This window comes from Juglans regia, chromosome 13 (assembly GCF_001411555.2).
Source record: "Juglans regia cultivar Chandler chromosome 13, Walnut 2.0, whole genome shotgun sequence".
Lineage (NCBI taxonomy): Eukaryota > Viridiplantae > Streptophyta > Magnoliopsida > Fagales > Juglandaceae > Juglans > Juglans regia.
The window spans coordinates 8,532,599-8,551,846 of NC_049913.1; the positions used below are offsets into that span (position 1 = coordinate 8,532,599).

General features: G+C 33.5%; 2 protein-coding genes and 1 pseudogene across 2 annotated transcripts; all 3 read left to right on the forward strand.

The window, feature by feature from the left end:
• Positions 1-5,227: 5,227 nt before the first annotated feature.
• LOC109008345 (zinc finger protein CONSTANS-LIKE 14-like) lies at positions 5,228-8,302 on the forward strand. Its single transcript, XM_018988402.2, has 4 exons — positions 5,228-6,241; positions 6,624-6,824; positions 7,741-8,006; positions 8,100-8,302. The coding sequence occupies exons 1-4, from the start codon at positions 5,384-5,386 to the stop codon at positions 8,200-8,202; spliced, it is 1,428 nt and encodes a 475-aa protein (XP_018843947.2). The 5' UTR covers positions 5,228-5,383; the 3' UTR covers positions 8,203-8,302.
• A 511-nt stretch (positions 8,303-8,813) lies between these two features.
• Positions 8,814-11,714, forward strand: LOC118344195 (annotated as a pseudogene).
• A 1,312-nt stretch (positions 11,715-13,026) lies between these two features.
• Positions 13,027-15,171, forward strand: LOC108980288 (leucine-rich repeat protein 1-like). The gene is made up of 7 exons (XM_018951153.2): positions 13,027-13,166; positions 13,346-13,478; positions 13,617-13,688; positions 14,086-14,229; positions 14,365-14,445; positions 14,847-14,899; positions 15,015-15,171. The coding sequence occupies exons 1-7, from the start codon at positions 13,097-13,099 to the stop codon at positions 15,122-15,124; spliced, it is 663 nt and encodes a 220-aa protein (XP_018806698.1). The 5' UTR covers positions 13,027-13,096; the 3' UTR covers positions 15,125-15,171.
• The last annotated feature ends 4,077 nt before the right edge of the window (positions 15,172-19,248 follow it).

Consider the following 19,248-nt stretch of genomic DNA (forward strand, 5'->3'; position numbering starts at 1 on the left):
ACTTGTGATGATAAACATGGTTTGTTGGTTAGTTTGTGGACTCTGCTGGCTGTAGTCTACGAAGGTGGTATAGTAACACAACTCGCTACCGGCCTTCCATCTCTACCGCTTTGGAGATCAGGTAGTCTGAGGATGATTTTTGTAATAGAATATCGTTATTGTAACAAATTATGTATGCTACTAGGATGAACAAATTATTGGGTTTAGCCATTTGAGTTCTTCTTCGATGTGATGCGATCGAGTAGCGTTCTTTCGCTAGCTGTCAATTACTACATGGGGATGACTCTCGAAAGAAAGCTTGTAGAAATCAAAGGTGTCTTGTGCAATCACAGTTAGAGAACCCATGCATTTTTATTTAGAAACTAACCATCAAAGTACGGATTACGTCATTAAAAATTAATATTTGTGTAAGGGGATTTTCCTGTATAGGCCTAAGAGGCCCAATTAAGCTCGGCCTGGAGTAGAAAGTCTTTAACTCAGCCCATTAGGAGGCTACTATGTACATGACCTGTAGGGGAGATGGTGCTACAGAGGATGAAACTCATCGATCTGAGGATCACTTGGGTAGTGCCCAGTTCTCGAGTGTCGACCCGAACAACAGGCATGGTATACATGGAATCATTGATCTACTGATAGAGAAGGCTTGAACGAAGTAGAGGGAAAGCAGATTGGGAGGAGAAGGTTGGAAAACAACGTCGCATTAATGGTTCTGCCACCCGAACAACTCGCCACATTAGTGACGTCGTTACAGAGGCACATTGCATTTAAAGACTCTAACAAAAGGAACAGTAACGAGGAACACGGACTTCAGGAAATCAGGCACAATCTGCTCCTCAGACTGGTAGTATAAATAGTAGATTCCAAGTACAAGAATACTCTCTCTAATCCCTAGACTCTTTTACTTATTTTCTACACTCCAGTAATACTTACTAATTTTAGCATCGGAGACTACTCGATCCCAAGGTCGCCTAATCAAATTGCAGTTTTTTCTACCCTGTGCAGGATCCATTTTTGAAGACCTAAGTTATTAAAACTTAGCTAAAAAATGTGCGAAACACGACGTTAATAATTTGTATAAATAATTTTCACAGCAATGAAACCACGTTATAATGTGTGGATCATATTTCATGACAATTGTTTTAGTTAAATATATTATGTAAAAGTAAATTTACAAACTGACGTGACTTAATATATATGGTACGTTAAATTGTAAAGTTATTTTTATTATAGAATAGATCTAATTTATTATACAAAATTATGTCAATTTATACATTTACTTTTTTGAAATTTGATCTTTATAACGATAACACTTATGTTTCATAATATTTAAGCCATAAGAGCCTAAAGCTCATCAAAGAATGTCAAAAAGACCAATCCAAACAAGAATGAAAGATAAGAGACCATAGTTTTAAATTCTGTTCCATTCTGGATGGAATTCGGTCTAATATCTGGTATACTATATCTATTTGTTTTGTTTCGCTCCAAATTCGGCCCGTTCTTGTCTATTTCGGCAATTCTGGTCAAATTTTGGTCATTTCGATCGAAATTGGCATTTCGTGCCCTATTTCATTTCGGATTTTTTTTTTGTAATTTTCTTATACTTGATTGACATTTTTGTACATGTTAAATTTAGATGATATTTAATTAATTATAGAATATAAAATGTATTTATATAATTTTAATTTTTTGTAACTTTAAATAAGTCCTATCATTCTTTTTTCTAAATATCATTATTTTTAATAATTTCTATATTCTTTTATTTTTTTCCTTTATTTTTGTGTCTCAACTCAAGTTTATGTAACTCAAGTTTGTGATTTTCTCGACGTATATTCATTTTAAAAATTTTCAATTCTTCTATATATATATATATACACATATACATGATATATACTTACATATATATATATATATGTATTTATTCTTTTAGTTGTTAGTTTATATATACATATAAACATTTATATATAATATATAATTAATCCTGAAATAGTATACCAGAATACACCAATATCAAGGTATTTTGTTACAATACTTATATCAAAATGATCACTATAACAAAATTTAAAACATTGGGTAGTGCTATTATGCCACCTAATTTTGCCCACGTGTGTGCCCCTAGTACAAATTGCACTTCTTTTTTTGTTTTTTGTTTTAAATATTTTTTAAACATCTTTAAATATTTTTAAAAAATCAATATATTAATAATCACTTAATTAACCATTAAGTAAAAAAAAATTTTAAAAAAATATATGAACTGTTAATTTGAGGATACAAATTTAAGCGACAAATTATCATTTTTCCTAGACAATTAACATTATAACCGGACAGTTCCACGTGTTCAAATGACACTGGGAACATGTATAGAAGGGAAGCAAATGCCAAGTATGTGACTCTAAGTCTGGACTAAGGGTTGTTTTTTTTTTTATAATAAAAAGTCATAAATTATATGCAATATTTAGATACGGTTTTGATAGTGAAATGGGATGAGATAATTTTATATGAAAGTTAAAAATTAAAAAATATATTATTATAATATTATTTTTAATATTATTGTTATTATTTTGAGATTTAAAAAAATTAAATTATTTATTATATTTTATATAATATTTTAAAATATATATAATAATAAAAGAGAAGTGCTACATATATAAAGAGAATATACACAAATAAACCTACAAACTTATGTGACTTTATGTGATCTGTTATATCTACTTTATAATAAAAGTAATTTTATAATTTGACGTATTGTATTAAATCACATCAATTTATAAATTTACTTTTATATAATTTATTTGTGACTAAAGTATTTTTCAATAATAAAATAAAATGAGATCAATTACTTTTAGCAATTAAACGGGTCTTCCTCTTCATTGCATCGGAACATCCTTTGCGGGATATTTTCACTTTTTCAGCAATTTTTTGTTTTGGGCGTTAATTTTCCTTTTTTGCGGGCTCTAAAAGTAGTGCCGAGCTATTATGTCGCCAGCATTACATGATGTATCATCTTTCAGGTTCCCATGCATTATGTTTTGAATAGCGTTACCTCATTTTATAACTTCATTTCGACTGTTTATACATTTAGTTTTTTTTATTATTTTACTTATTAATTAAGAAAATGTGATATATTTTTTTATTTTTTAAAATATTTAAAAATATTTAAAAAATGTAAAAATAAAATAAAATTTATACTAATAAACACGTCCAATGGCTTCAAATAAAATATAAAAAAAAAACACGTCCGACGGTCAGCGGCACACTAATACTACACTTATGTTTTTAAGAAATGATATGTAAAAGTGATACAATTTTTGTAAAAAAGTGAAGTGTATTTTAAAAATATAAAGAATTATTTTTTATTAATAAAATGCATATTTGAAAAAAATTCTATTTATTAATTACTATTTATTTTTATATTTATATATTTATTTTTATAAAATATGAGAATATTTTTTATAATATATAATATGTGGGATAATCAACACTGATCTACGAGAAAAAATTTTCAAAAAATTTAAGTCAGTATAGATTAGAGGAGACGGTGAGAATGAGTGAATACCGCTCCACTCTTATTGTTAGATGTACCGTTTAACATGTTTTTTTTAATATATTTAAATATTTAAAAAATATATCAATATTTTTAAAATTACTTTCTTAATTATTAAATAAATAAAAAAATTAACCAACCGTCAACTTGAGCGGTGCGGTGAGAGAGGCAAAATAGTTTTATCCGGTGAGAATATGAACGAGGGGTGGAGAGACGTCATGGGTGACGACTACTGACTGTATGTTTAGAGAGAGAGAGAGAGAGAGAGAGAGCCGCCAATCTCCGAGTCACTCGGAGTCAAGTCTCTCTCTCATTATTAGCGAAAAAGGTTAGCTCAGCTCTTAACTCATCTCTGAATGAGGAATACAGCACGTGATTTTTGACGTTTTCATATGCGTCCCACCCTCTCCTCTCCAAAAATCCATTCAAGATCTGCATTTTACTTGAAGTGACACGAGAGAGCTGAGTGGACCCCTCCTCAGTCCTCACCTTCCAATTCCCTCCCTCCCTCGTATTCACTCACAATAATTGGAAAGCTCGTATTTTCCATGTTACCAACTTCATACGCTCTGTTTGTTGTTCACCACTTAAATCAACCAAAGCTTCCACATTCAATCATGTAATATTTCATTTTCTCGTGATTTCCTTACTACCTTTATAGTTTCTAAGTTTGTATGTTTTAAAACAACTTATAATAACGTGTTACATTTTAGAACTTCTCTTGTACTAATTACGAAATAAAGATTCTCTAATAAATAACCAATTTGATATTCAAAACCATATTACAATTAATTTATTTAAGTTTTCAAGATTCTATCGACCGACCGAGAAAAAATTCATCACATCTGTTCTTATATCAAAAAGAAATTAGTTCAGCCTATAATTAAAACTCTGTAAAATCAAATAGCAAAAAAATAAAACAAAATCTGTAAAATCAATATAATTGTCTCTTGAATTCATATTTCTTAAGATCATTTATGTTTGAACTTTAATACTCAAATTAAAAAATATATATATATATATATATATATATACTTAGACCAATTTCACATGTCTATATTTTGCTATTGTAGGATTTGATCATTATTTTTATCAATCTTAACAATCAAATATAAAACAATCATTGAAAAGATATCATTTGACGTGCATTTCGAGTCCTTTGATTATTTTAAAAATGTAAATATAAATAAATTACGAATCAAAATATATTTTTCCTTTTAATACTAACCCTACTCTCTTATTTCATATAATAATATTTGATATGATTAGCAAGAGTAATATTAGATATAATTATGAATCGTGTAAATATTATGTATTTGTTTAAAAAAATAATAGAATTTATAATTAAAAAATTAATTTTTTTTTATATAAATCTCATTACTCACTTTCTTAAAAAATAATATACAATATTTGTACATTCCAAATATCATCTCTCCCAACAAACCTAACAAAAGCGACTCTTACCTTTCTCATTCTCACTGACCAATCGAACCGTCCAATGCCAAAAAACCCAACGGCCGAGATTCAGATAAGCAGTGCCGAGCATGATAGAGCGTCGCCGCAATTTAGTGGAACTCTGAATAGTGATATTACAACGGATAAACTATAAAGAAGATGCGCTGAGCAATCGTGCCAGGTCAGCAAAAAGGTAAAAATATATTTTCCGAGATGGGCTCCATCTTTCCCAATTTATCTATCTATCACTCTCCCAAAAGCTGAATATTGTCTCCCTTAATTATTATTATTGTTAGAGCTTGAAGCTTGGAAGGGAGGGGAGGGGGTGGATTTGAAGGGTCTCCAAAGTAACTAGGGTTTGTTTGCAGGACCGAATTGGTAACGTAAATGGGGAGCCCTGGATCGAGGACCGGAGAGAGCGTGGCCTGCGATTTCTGCACTGAGCAACTGGCAGTTCTGTACTGTAGAGCCGACTCAGCCAAGCTCTGCTTGTTCTGCGACCAGCACGTGCACTCGGCGAACCTGCTCTCCCAGAAGCACATGCGCTCTCAGATCTGCGATAACTGTAGCTCGGAGCCGGTCTCGGTTCGCTGCGCCACAGACAACCTGGTGCTGTGCCAGGAGTGCGATTGGGACGCCCACGGCAGCTGCTCCTTGTCGGCCTCACACGATCGCGACCCGGTTGAAGGGTTCTCCGGGTGCCCCTCGGCCCTCGAGCTGGCTTCTCTCTGGGGCATCGATCTCCAGGACAAGAAGCTGAATCCGTCGGCGCCTTCAATTCTGAACTGGACCGATGGTACTATGGACGACTCGTCCTCGTGGGTGTTTGAAAAATCAAGAGCTGGGGTGATGTATCTTCAGGACCTGATTGTGCCGAACGAGAATGCGATTTTCGGCGTGAATGGTGGGGAAATCGTGACTACGTCAAAGAAACAAGGCGGTCCGAGCTGTGGGAAGCGGAGGCAGGTGATGTTTAAGCAGCTGGTGGAGCTTTTCAAGAGGGGCTTGTCGGCGGAGTCGCCGAGGAGTAGTGCTGATTGGCAGGGAATGAGTTTGGAAGGCGTAGTGGGTCTGGGAAATGGAGTTGATGGGGTTGATGAATTTGTGGGTGCGAGTCCGGTTGCTCAACAACAACCACGACAAGCGCCGCTCACGGCTTTGCTTATGATGGATTTGAAGGAGAACAATCGTATTGTGGATGGGGATATGTTGTGGGGTTCTAATTCCAATGGTCATAGTACCCAGGTAATTAACGTTTTGAATCATTTGAGTTTATATTAGATTCCAAGTTTGTGTTTAAGATTGTGTAAACAATTAAACTGATATTTTCTATTTGGATAACGAACGAATTTGTCTCTCATAGTAAGTATAATTAATTATTTGTTGATTATGTTTGTCACTGCATTTATTATTTGTTAAAAACCAAAATTTCCGGAAGCAGGGTCTTCAGATTCCTATTGAAACTTTTTTTTTTCTTGTAATTTTATTGCTACCCTCGAATAGTTTGGTACACGCTTGCCGGTAGCGCAGAATGGGGCACTGTGCCTTTTATAATGGCATGTAAACACTGGTTGTATATGATACCGTTTACACACAACGATTATCCTCAGTTGATGTTCCCCTGCAGATATGGGATTTTAAACTTGGACGATTGAGGGATCTTGAAGAAACAGTGGAGCTGGAAGCTGCCTATGGTGTAAATGATGCAGGATTTATGGTGAGAAATTTTGGTGAACTTATGAAAGAAACATCTTTGAATAAATCAAAAATGTTCGGAGACTTGTACCAGATGAATTGCCCTACTGCACACGATGATATGGCGATTAATGTAAGTCTTCTTTGATTGTATTAATCTATAATTATTTTTTTAATTGAATCTTTTATTGCGTGCGCCATCGTGTTGTAAATGCAATATTTCCTGACGACCTTCCACTATGAGGTGGCTGTGTTTGGAAAATTGGAAGTCTTGGGTTTTTTTTTTTTTTTGGAGAATGGTGGCACCTTGTGCATGATGTGGATCGCAAAATTAAGATATGGAGCTCATAACTGTCAAATACAGAAAGTCAGTGGTTGCGAATTTTATTTTATATCCTAATGACGTTGAGGACTTCTTATAGTTCATTAATTTTCTTCAGACCATAGGGTTCGAGTTCTAGGGAATATTGAAGGTAATCCATGCGATGGCAGTTGTGAAATAAATATTTATCATGTCTGGATCTTGAGCTGAATCACAGATGAGTTTTTGTGGGGAATGTAAACGTTTAAGATATTGAACCAGTGTTTTTTCCTCTTTGAGGTTGGCGTCGTCTTCTTCTTGGCCAGTCCCACTTTTCGTTTAAGAGAAGTGAATGGGCTATATGCAGCAATCTCCCTTCTTATTTTAGGAAGGTTCCATCAAGTGTTTCTGCAAGGACTGTAATCCAGTTTCAAAGAAAAATGTAGGAAACGGCTGACCACTTGTTTCAGTGGCTCAGATAATTTCTTTGTTTCATGTGAAGATATGTTAGTTCTGCAAGAAATTGGGAAACAAAGTGTCATTGTGGTAGGCTATGTAGATTGTTGGTTAATGGTATTACATCTTTGGCAGACATGAAGAATGTCAGAACAGGAACTGGCAGATTGATTGCTAAAGCTTAACCATATAGCACCTAACAGCATGGCTACTTCCATTGTGCAATGCTTCATGACAATCCTAGTACAGGCAGGGTGTTGAGAGATTGACAGACTTTTCTTTGGCTTTGCAGAATAATTCAAACAACCCATCAACCAGCCATGGGCCCGCAACATCGGAGAGTAACAACCTTCCTATGGGAAGACCATCCACAGGTTCAGCATTTGGTAAAGCAGGAGGTTCTGGTGGCTCTAAAGATGTCCAGTTTGTGGAACAAGCTTTTTTTGTTAGAGGTGACAGTGTGGGAACAGCAGCAACTCCCAAGGTTGACATGGAGCTGCTGGCACAGAATAGAGGCAATGCCATGCAACGATACAAGGAGAAGAAGAAAACGCGAAGGTACGATTTCATATGGTTATATTCATCTCCCATCTTTTACTATTATTTTTCTAGACTAGTTGGTTCTAAATGTTTGAACTTTTGTATTTATAGATATGATAAGCATATACGGTACGAGTCAAGGAAAGCTAGAGCTGATACTAGGAAGCGAGTCAAGGGCCGGTTTGTGAAGACTAGTGAAGCTCCCGATGATTAATGCACGTGAAGAACAGCTTCTCCTTGCTCGCTGTCTGTAAATATATCTTATATTCTTACCACAGTTCAATGTATAATTCTGCAAGTCTTGTTTGTCTGCATTAACAATTCTTCGTTTGCCTGCTCTCTCTCTCTCTCCCACGCGCGCGCTCTCGCACAAGCACACAGGGAAGCACATTCACGAGTAATCCCTCACCTCTCTCCCTAACCACCTCCCAACGAGACATAAAACCCAAAAAAAGGGTATTGGCTTTCTGTCTTTAAGTGATGCTTCGGTTCTCGGGGTTTATTGTACGAGGTTCAACGAGGATGGAGAATAGGGTTGGTTGTAGGTTGATCCATTAGGTTTCATAGGCTGGGAAATTGGGAATGGTGTTGAAAGTTTAGGAGGCATTAAACAGCTGAGATTTTTCCCAGTCATTCTAGGCGGTATTATTGTAGTAATATTTGTTGTTTCTCAACTTCCACGGGAAGGATAAATATTAACTTTATTTATGCACATTTTAGTATTTTACCATTGTTTCCTAAGATACAGGAAGTCTGGCTAATAACGATGCGAGCCGGCGGATTGGGGATAAGGATCTCTGTTTTTAAGTGCAATTTCAAAATACAATGATAGATGATTTCTACTTGGAAGAAAGGATCACTGTTTTGATAGCTGAGAAAGAGATGGAAGGAAAGGGTTATAAGCTATCCCATTTAAAAAGCGAGTATTCGGTGAAATGATGGAAATATTTATGTTTCAAAGTGATTAGACACGCTGAAAAATATGAGGGAATCTTATTCGTGCGAGATTGGGGTTCTCTATCGTTGTAATTGCACTGAATGGTGATTTAAGGAGGGAGAGATAAATAGTGGGATTCAATTTGTCTGGGAACTTCTCACGAACCATCCCTTAATACTAAAATCTTTTCTTTTATGATTCTCTCTCTTTCCCTCTGACTCACTGCCATTGCCCATTACAATGGCAGCAATCTAAATCCTAAAATACTAGTTCAATTGCAATCATTTGATTAACATCAATGGACCAGGAAGCCTCTTCTAGGGAATGCCTATTTGGACTTGAACGGGTCTCCAACCGGAAGAAAGTTCTTTAGATTTAAACCAATAAAACGCATCATAATATGGACAGCAGAGTTTGACCTCCATTAATTTGATAAACTAGTTTGAATGACTCTAGCACCGCGTGCTTCAGTCCCTTGTTATGTTCGTCCCTATCGACTTGACTACCAAGTTTTATTGCCATGTATATAATGAGATTTGCTATTCATCATCTCAATACATCACACTTAATTTTATTCTTTTTCATACATAATTGGGTGATATCTCTATATATTGGACTATCCAATTTATATATAGAAGCTGCTTGTGATTATTTCCATATCATCTCTTGGGTGTCTTAGCTTTCACAAGATGGTTTCCAAACTTTTACTCTGCTTCTTATTTGCTATTGCCATTGCATCAGTAGATTGAAACTCGAAACGTATGGAAATCTGTGTCTTTCTCCTTTTAGTTTGTTCTTTTGAATTTAGTGAAAATTGGGGAGAAGTGTTCTGTATTCATCACACAAAATTCATGTTTAATTAAATGATCAATCATAATTAACATCGAAGACCGTCAATAGAATCTGTGTCTTCCACACTCATCTTTTGTTTCCTCAACATTGGATGCTCTTTATGCCTGGAAAAGCAAATTGGTAGACCCTAACCATGTACTTCAGAGCTGGGATCCAACATTGCTCAATCCATGCACCTAGTTTCACATTACCTGCAACAGCAACAACAGAGTCACGGGGATGTAAGCACTCTTCTCTTTTAGCACCCTTTTCTCGTTTTCATCTAGTAATTACTTCTGCAATTTTTTTTTTTTCGGCTGCCCAAGAAGGTAGTTTCTTGACTGAATTCGGCTTTGTTTGAAAATTGAAGGGGCTTTGGAAATGCTGGACTCTCGGGATTTCTTGTCCCTCTGCTTGGAGCATTGCCTAATCTTCGATATTTGTAAAACCATTTTCTTGTCCGCTCCATTGATTTATAGGATACTTTCAAGGGGAGTCTTTCTCGAGAATTAAAATGAAGTTTTCCTGTAATGTTTTCGTTTACTACTGTCTGTATATAGCAAAATACTTTCTTGTATGTATATATCTGTGTATGTGTTAGATATGGGAAATAAAGAAAAATGATTGTTGTATTATATATACAAGTCCTAAATGCACATGTCTCGTATAAGTCCATTATAAAAATAGATCAAAAAGTGTGAAAAACTCATTTTTTCTCAATGGGGCTCACATGTTTACAAAAAAGCTTATACAAGATAATTAAGACATGTACCTAACATTATTATTATATATACATATATCGTGATTTTATCAAACTGAGCATTGTGCTAATTTTTTTGGCAGGAAAGTATTTAGCAACAACATAAGTGGATCAATACCAATGGAGTTAGGTAACCTAACAAGCCTGATAAGTTTGGATCTATACCAAAATCAATTTTTTGGGGTCATTCCAGCATCGGATACTTGCCTTCCTAGAGGTTTTTGTGAGTACCGATTTGATTTTCCTCCAAATATGAACTACTTCTGAATTGAAAGCTAGATAAAATAACAAAAAAAAAAAAATTAGAAGACTTTTGTCTCAAGACCACATTGTTATTATCTACAGGAGATTGAACAGTAACAAGCTTACTGGCAAGATACTAGTAGAGGTCCTCGAACTCGTTACTTGGGGGAATTTGAGGATTCTATGAGTTTATCGTTCTCTAGTTACTGTTTTTCACATTCTCGTTACCTTGATTTTGAAAGCTCCGAAAGAGTGGTCTTTTTGGGTTTAAGACAGGGATTTAATGTTCATTCCTAATTAGATTTTTAGTTTTTCATTAAGAGAAATAATTTAGTGAATTACATAAAAATAAACTCACATACTGATATGACCTAATGATTATAAAATAGATAAAACGGATTACACGAAACTACGTGAATTTATGAGTTTAATTTTATGTAATATTATTGTGTTTATAGCACTTATCTTGAATTAATGATCAAATCAAGATTTTTATAAGTTATTTATTAGGGTCGATCCGTTTTCTAACAGAAGTTGGCATATTTATTTTATCAGGAATGTATCAAACAATCTGCTGGTCGGGAGAGCCCACTGCACTAACACAACAGGTACGCATATAGATCTCTTTTTAGGAACCTAGTTTTTCATTAATCATATACGCAATTAATTTAAGAGAAATGATATTTGTAATTATGAAATGCGCAAGCACTACGTAATTTTTTTGAAAAAATTAAGTAAATATGAGATTTACATGAAAAAATTAATTAATTTTTTAATAGTGGGTCTTACTCTTTTTCAAAATGATTGTACAACACTTACGCACTCTACGACTGTATGTAGCATTACTCTTGATTTAATAACATATATAATATACTAATATAAACATGGCCTTTTTTTATGGGTTGTAGGATTTGCATATACTTCTATAATACAAGATCCAAAAGCTCAGAAGTAAAATTAGGACGATATGGCGACTCAGTACTGCCTGCTTGCAACCATCCAGCTTTTAAATAAATTTGTAATTTTGGTGGCAATAATAAACCTCTTACGTTACTCTATATACATGTTTTCCTGTTATTTAAGTTAGTGTATACATATAGAGAAAAGCTTGTTAATTCTACTAAAATACTGAACTTGGCATGGGGCTAATCTTTCTTTTTATCTTCGACTTTGGGTGGGTGAAAAAGTAGCCCAGGCCCAAATCTTATGGACTGGACTTTGATTACCTCTATGAAAAGCCTTATCCATACTTGGAAGGGCTAACAACATTTTTTCTTTCTTTTTTAGGAAGTGAAAAGGTATGAGAATTTGATCAGATACAGACACTAAAGTTCTTATTAAACTAGGGAGTCTCAGGTGATAAAAAACAAGATACACAAAATTCTCCTACAACATTAATTTATTATGATCAATGCTACATATAGTTCCTAAATTGAGAATTGTATTGCAAGTTTAGTTAATTTTGTCTTTAAATTTTTTTCAAAATTATAATAATATTCTTATCAAAATGGTACTTTTTTTTATTAAATGAAGGGCTTGCACATACAATTTTTAAATGAGAACTGTAAATAGAATTTCTCATTTATTATTGCTAGCGTGGGATTTTTTCAAGCACCTCAATAAATGCTGTAAAATTAGTCACTTTATATGTTTATTTTTCTCCAACTTAAAGTCTTCAAGTTTTATTTTTTATTTTTTGAAAGATTAAAGTCTTCAAGTTTGGATAAGAACTTGAAAGGTCTTTTTATTTTTTATCTTTTGATATAGTACTAATCCCTTGATTGTAGGCCTCGGGTCAAGGCGCTTATATAATATATATATATATATATATATATATATATATATATATATATCTTTTCATCTCGATTCCCCTGAAAAATATTAAAAGCTCATAAATATGGAAAATGAATAGGAAGATCACTTCATAGCATCTTTCAAGGGAGGTTTGTCTCCATAATAACATGGCCTCTTTGTTTTTTCTTACCTATTTCCACATAATGGTGCCATTTTTCTTACTTTGAACATGAAATGATGTTCAAGCATTGTTTGAGGACATGACATATCTTTGAAAAGAAAATAATTAATTTGATAAACAAGTTTGAATGACTCTAGGGCCGCGTGCTTCAATCCCTTATTATATTCGGCCCTATTGACTTGACTATCAAGTTTTATTGCCCCGTAGATTTGCTATTCATCATCTCAATACATCACACTTAATTTTATTCTTTTTCATACATAATTGGGTGATATCTCTATATATTGGACTATCCAATTTATATATAGAAGCTGCTTGTGATTATTTCCATATCATCTCTTAGGTGTCTTAGCTTTCACAAGATGGTTTCCAAACTTTTCATTTGCTTCTCGTTTGCTATTGCCATTGCATCAGTAGATTGCAACTCGGAAGGTATGGAAATTTGTCTTTCCCCTTATAGTTTGTTCTTTCGAATTTAGTGAAAATTGGGGAGAATTGTTCTGTATTCATCACACGAAATTCATGTTTAGTTAAATGATCAATCATAATTAACACCGAAGACCGTTAATAGAATTTGTGTCTTCCACACTCATCTTTTGTTTCCTCAATAGGGGATGCTCTTTATGCTTGGAAAAGCAAATTGGTCGACCCTAACCATATACTTCAGAGCTGGGATCCAACATTGCTCAATCCATGCACCTGGTTTCACATTACCTGCAACAACAACAACAGCGTTACGGGGGTGTAAGCACTCTTCTATTTTAGCACCCTTTTCTCATTTTCATCTAGTAATTACTTATGCACCTTCTTTTTTTTTTTTTTTTTTTGGCTGCCCAAGAAGGGAGTTTCTTGATTGAATTCGGCTTTGTTTGAAAATTGAAGAGGCCTTGGAAATGCTGGACTCTCGGGATTTCTTGTCCCTCAGCTTGGAGCATTGCCTAATCTTCGATATTTGTAAGACCATTTTCTCATCCGCTTCATTGATTTACAGAATACTTTCAAGGGGAATCTTTCTCAAGAATTAAAATGAAGTTTTCCTATAATGTTTTTGTTTACTACTGTCTATATATGGTAAAGTATTTTCCTGTATGTATATATGTGTATGTGTTAGATATGGGAAATAAAGAAAAATGATTGTTGTATTATATATACAAGTCCTAAATGCACAAGTCTCGTATAAGTTTATTATAAAAAATGGATCAAAAAGTGTGAAAAACTCATTTTTTCTCAATGGGGCTCACATGTTTACAAAAAGGCTTATACAAAATATTTAAGACATGTATCTAACATTATTATATATATATATATCGTGATTTTATAAGACTAAGCATTGTGCTAATTTTTTTGGCAGGAAAGTATTTAGAAACAACTTAAGTGGATCAATACCAATGGAGATAGGTAACCTAACAAGCCTGATAAGTTTGGATCTGTACCAAAATCAATTTTCTGGGGTCATTCCAGCATCACTTGGATACTTGCCTTCCTTGAGGTTTTTGTGAGTACCGATTCGATTTTCCTCCAGATATAAACTACTTCTAAATTGAAAGTTAGATAAAACAAACAAACAAACAAACAAAAAAAAAAAAAAAAGAAGACTTTTGTCTCAAGACCACGTTGTTTTTGTCTGCAGGAGATTGAACAGTAACAAGCTTACTGGCAAGATACCAGTAGAGGTCCTCAAACTCGTTACCTGGGGGAATTTGAGGATTTTGTGAGTTTATCGTTCTCTAGTTACTGTTTTTCACCTTCTCGTTACCTTGATTCTGAAAGCTCCCAAAGAGTCGTCTTTTTTGGTTGAAGACGGGGAGTTAATGTTCATTCCTAATTAGATTTTTGGTTTTTAGAAATAGTTTAGCTACAAAAGAAATTACACAAAAATAAATCCACAAATTAACGCGATTTTATGTGATACGTTAGATTATAAAATTACTTTTTTTATAAAGTAGATCAAATAAAATATATGAAATCACGTCAGTTTTTTAGTTTACTTTTATAAAATTTATTTGTGTCTATAGCAGTTCACATGAATTAATGATCAAATGAAATTTTTTATAAATTATTTATAAGGGTCGACCCGTTTTCTAACAGAAGTTGGCATACTTATTTTATCAGGAATGTATCTGACAACCTGCTGGTTGGGAGAGCCCACGGCACAAACACAAAAGGTGCACATTTAGATCTCTTTTTAGGAACTTAGTTTGTCATTAATCCTATACGCAATTAATTTAATGACATATATAATATACTAATATAAACATGGCCTTTTTTTATGGGTTGTAGGATTTGCATATACTTCTAAGTTCTATAATACAAGATCCAAAAGCTCAGAAGTAAAATTAAGACGATATGGAGACTACAGTACTGCCTGCTTGCAACCATCCAGCTTTTAAATAAATTTGTAATTTTGGTGGCAATAATAAACCTCTACGTTACTCTATATACATGTTTTCCTGTTATTTATGTTAGTGTGTATATATAGAGAAAGAGAAACTATTTACACAACCATCACGTGCAACCGCGAGATAGTCACCACATCATTTAAAATGAAACTCACCATTTTATTTATAGTTTTCAATTGGTTGGGAGCTAAAAATCACAGATTCACACCTATGAGAATTTCAAATATTTGATTTAAAGTCATCTAATTTGGGACTTTTCCTTCCATGCGTCCCTTCTCCCAAACTCTAACCATCGACGTCCCTTCCTCCTTCCCTAACCCAGAGACCTATGTTAATGCATAGAGTAGTTGTTGAAAATTTCCTTGCCCCTAATTGTTGTTGAACCAGAATTCCACTTACAGAGGATAACAAGCCTATGAATCAAACCAATGAATCAAATTAGTGAAGGAAAAAAAAAAATCAACAGCAACCACTTTAACTTAAAAATCTATTTCCTCCTCTTTCTGTTTTGAGTTAACAAAGTAAATTAGAAGAAGGAAGACATACCAAGCAAGAATATGAAAATTCTTGAGAAGAACCTTGAAAAAATTGGCAGCCCCAAATCCCATTTCACTCTCAGATCCCTCAAAGCGTTATCTATGTTTTCTTCCTTGGTTTTGGTCTCAGATCACTCTCGAAAGCAGCCTAGCCTAGTGAGGATTGCTTCTATCTACTTTAATGTGTGTGTGAGAGAGAGAGAGAGAGAGAGAGAGTAGTGTCTGAAGTGTATAAAATAGGAGCAAACAAATGCATCAAAAACAGTCCCATGCGCTTCTCTCAATTTTCATTTCATTTTTTTATTTTTTTAAAATTTATGTCAAATGATGTTGGCCGGTTACAATTCGGTTCCTAGCAGAATTCATAGAGAAATGCTGTTAATTCTACTAAAATACTGAACTTGCATGGCATGGGGCTAATCTGTCCTTTCATCTTCGACTTTGGGTGGGTGAAAAAGTAGCCAAGGCCCAAATCTTATGGACTGGACTTTGATTACCTCTATGAAAAGCCTTATCCATACTTGGAAAGGCTAACAACATTTTTTCTTTCTTTCTGTTTTTCAAGTGAAAAGGTATGAGAATTTGATCAGGAAAAAATCTATTCATCATCTCAACTCTCATCATCATTTCATTATCCTATGATGTGTCATTAAGTGATTGGAAATTATACAGACACTAAAGTTCTTATTAAACTCGGGACTCTCAGGTGATAAAAAACAAGATACACAAAATTCTCCTACAACGTTAATTTATTATTGCTAGTGTGTGATTTTTTCAAGCACCTCAATAAATGCTGTAAAATTAGTCACTTTATATGTTTATTTTTCTCCAACTTAAAGTACTCTTCAAGTTTTATTTTTTATTTTTAATTTGAAAGATTAAAGTCTTCAAGTTTGGATATGAACTTGAAAGGTCTTTTGATATATATGATGTTTCTCAGATGACTTTGGACTGGGTTGTGACAATAGTAAATATTACTCCCTAGAAGACTATGATCGTGGGATGTATAAATAGTAATACTCCCTTGCTTAAGTAGGCCTAGGGTCAAGGCGCTTCTATATATATATATATATATTCATCTCGATTCCACTGAAAAATATTAAAAGCTCATAAATATGGAAAATGAATAAGAAGATCACTTCATATCATCTTACAAGGGAGGTTTGTCTCCATGATAACCAAACCTCTTTGTTTTTCTTACATATTTCCACATAATGGTGCCATTTTTCTTGCTTTGAACATGACATGATGTTCAAGCATTGTTTGAGAACATGACATATATTTTAAAAGTAAATAATTATATATAAAAGGGTCCCAGACAACTAGCAAACCAGTTTAGCCAAAAGTTACTTTGGGCAAAGCTTTTGAAAGATAAATATTGAAATTGACTGATCAGGAGGGAAAGGCACCGATCAGGATCAAAGTTGGCTGCCTGCCTCTATTGTTAATATATTGACAAGTTTGATTATTTAAACTAAAAAAAGATCCTTTTGACCCTTCATGTTCTTCCTTTTTTTACAATCTTATCATGGCGATATTGAGCCCACACAAACCTCATCACTTAAACCCCCCCCAGGATCATGCTGATCTACCTCTGTCTCCTTTTTTTTTTTCCCTCCTTTTCTTAAGCATCGATCTGTTTAATTCTACTGTATAAATTAATTAAGCTGGCTCCTTGACCGTTTGTTTTTTCAAAGTTGATTGTAGAATCACTAACTTTTATTTATTCATTAAACTGTTATATATAAAATAATTAACACAATCAATATGTCGAAAATCTCACAGAAAATTGATACTCAAGAATAAGGAGGGAAAATTGTGGTGGAGGCAAGACCATTTATATCTCTCATGATCATAATACAATTATATATGAAAGTTTAACCCTAGATGAACTGGACGGAAAAAGAAGTTCTTACGAAGAAAAGATGGATCAAAAGGAAGTAAACATGTCACAAAGATGAAATTCAAGTGGTTCAAGATATTGATCAAAAGAGACATACAAGTGTTATAATCACAAATTTTTTTTTACAAAAGTAAATTCACAAACTGATCACGTTGTTTTATGTAATACGTTAAATAACTTTACAACAAAAGTAATTTTATAATATAACGTAACATATCAAGTTACGTCAATTTATGAGCTTACTGCTAGATACATGCAATCCTAGAGTGTGTAAGTCCCATACACTCTTCTTAAAAAAATAAATGAGGTCTACTATTAAAAAAATAATTTTTAGATCTCATATTTATTCATTTTTTTAAAAAAAAATACACTAGATTTACACATACTAAAACTATAAATATTATTTCTATTGTGATTAAAGAATTTCTCATTCCAATTTATTAAATTTACCTTTAAAATTAATTTGATGAATAGTGGCTTTATAGAGAATAACGATTCTCTGATAGTCTGTTTTATCCGGTGGCTAAGAACATGGTTTGAACATGATAGATCATTAATATTAATGGTCAACCTGCATCAACTCCCTTTACGTTTTAAAAGTTGGGGTGGGACATTGCATGGAGAAATTCGTGAGGTTATTATTATACACTCAATGGTCCGTATAGAAGAAGGCTTTTTCCCCCTCTTTGAACAAGAAGCTAGCTAGGAGAAGAAGTCCCTTTTAACGCTTCTTCCAGGTTCGGTCCAATTTTATCATGATCATGAATTGAAAAAAAAAAAACACGATTAAAAAAAAGATAAAAGGAAGTACTTGAGGAATATGGAGTGTTAGTGCTTTGGCTTGGTCAAATCACTTCTTTTAAGGAGGGAAAGCTGGTCATGATCATAATATCAATCTTAAGATTGCAAAGGTGTACCTCTTTTAATATTTATGTCCCACTTCCAGTAGTACAAGAGGCCAAAGGTCCAAAACATTAAACATGCACATGCAGTACTTCATCAGCTAGCTAAGCCTAAGGCCATGAGTGATGAGTCAAAACTAGGACATGGACCCCTCCAATAACAATTACACCATACATGCATTAAAAGACGAGTCTAGCTTTCACATGTCACCAATTTCTCTCGCCTCCTTTCGGTTTTATTCATATGGGCACGATCTATCTAGAATAAGGCTATATATTAGCCATTGTTGTTGGAGTTCTAGACCCGTTCTTCTTTGTATTTATATGTTCATTTTCGGCTTTGCTGTGACATTATCATCATTAGTTATTGCATGAATATATCCATACTGTCAACTATTCCATTTGCAACCCAATTCATAAGAATGAAAAGATTTTATTTATAAATAGGCGTGGATATATATATATAACACACCTATATGATGATGAAATTTGATTTGAAAGATGTATTTTAAAATATAAATTTTATAAATTAAATTTTTATCATTTAAATTATGTAAATAATGTTATTTAAAAAAGAATAACTCAAACAAGAATACTCTCTAGTATTATTAACATAAAAAGGATTTTGTTGCATAGATTACGACGTAGTTTAACATTAAATGACATAGTCGTTGGAAGTTGGAACTAGTAATTATTTTTGGTGGAGAGGAGCGAGTCCAAGCGATTTCTCTTTCTACAAATTTAATTCGATTGACTTGTTGCGACTCGAATTTT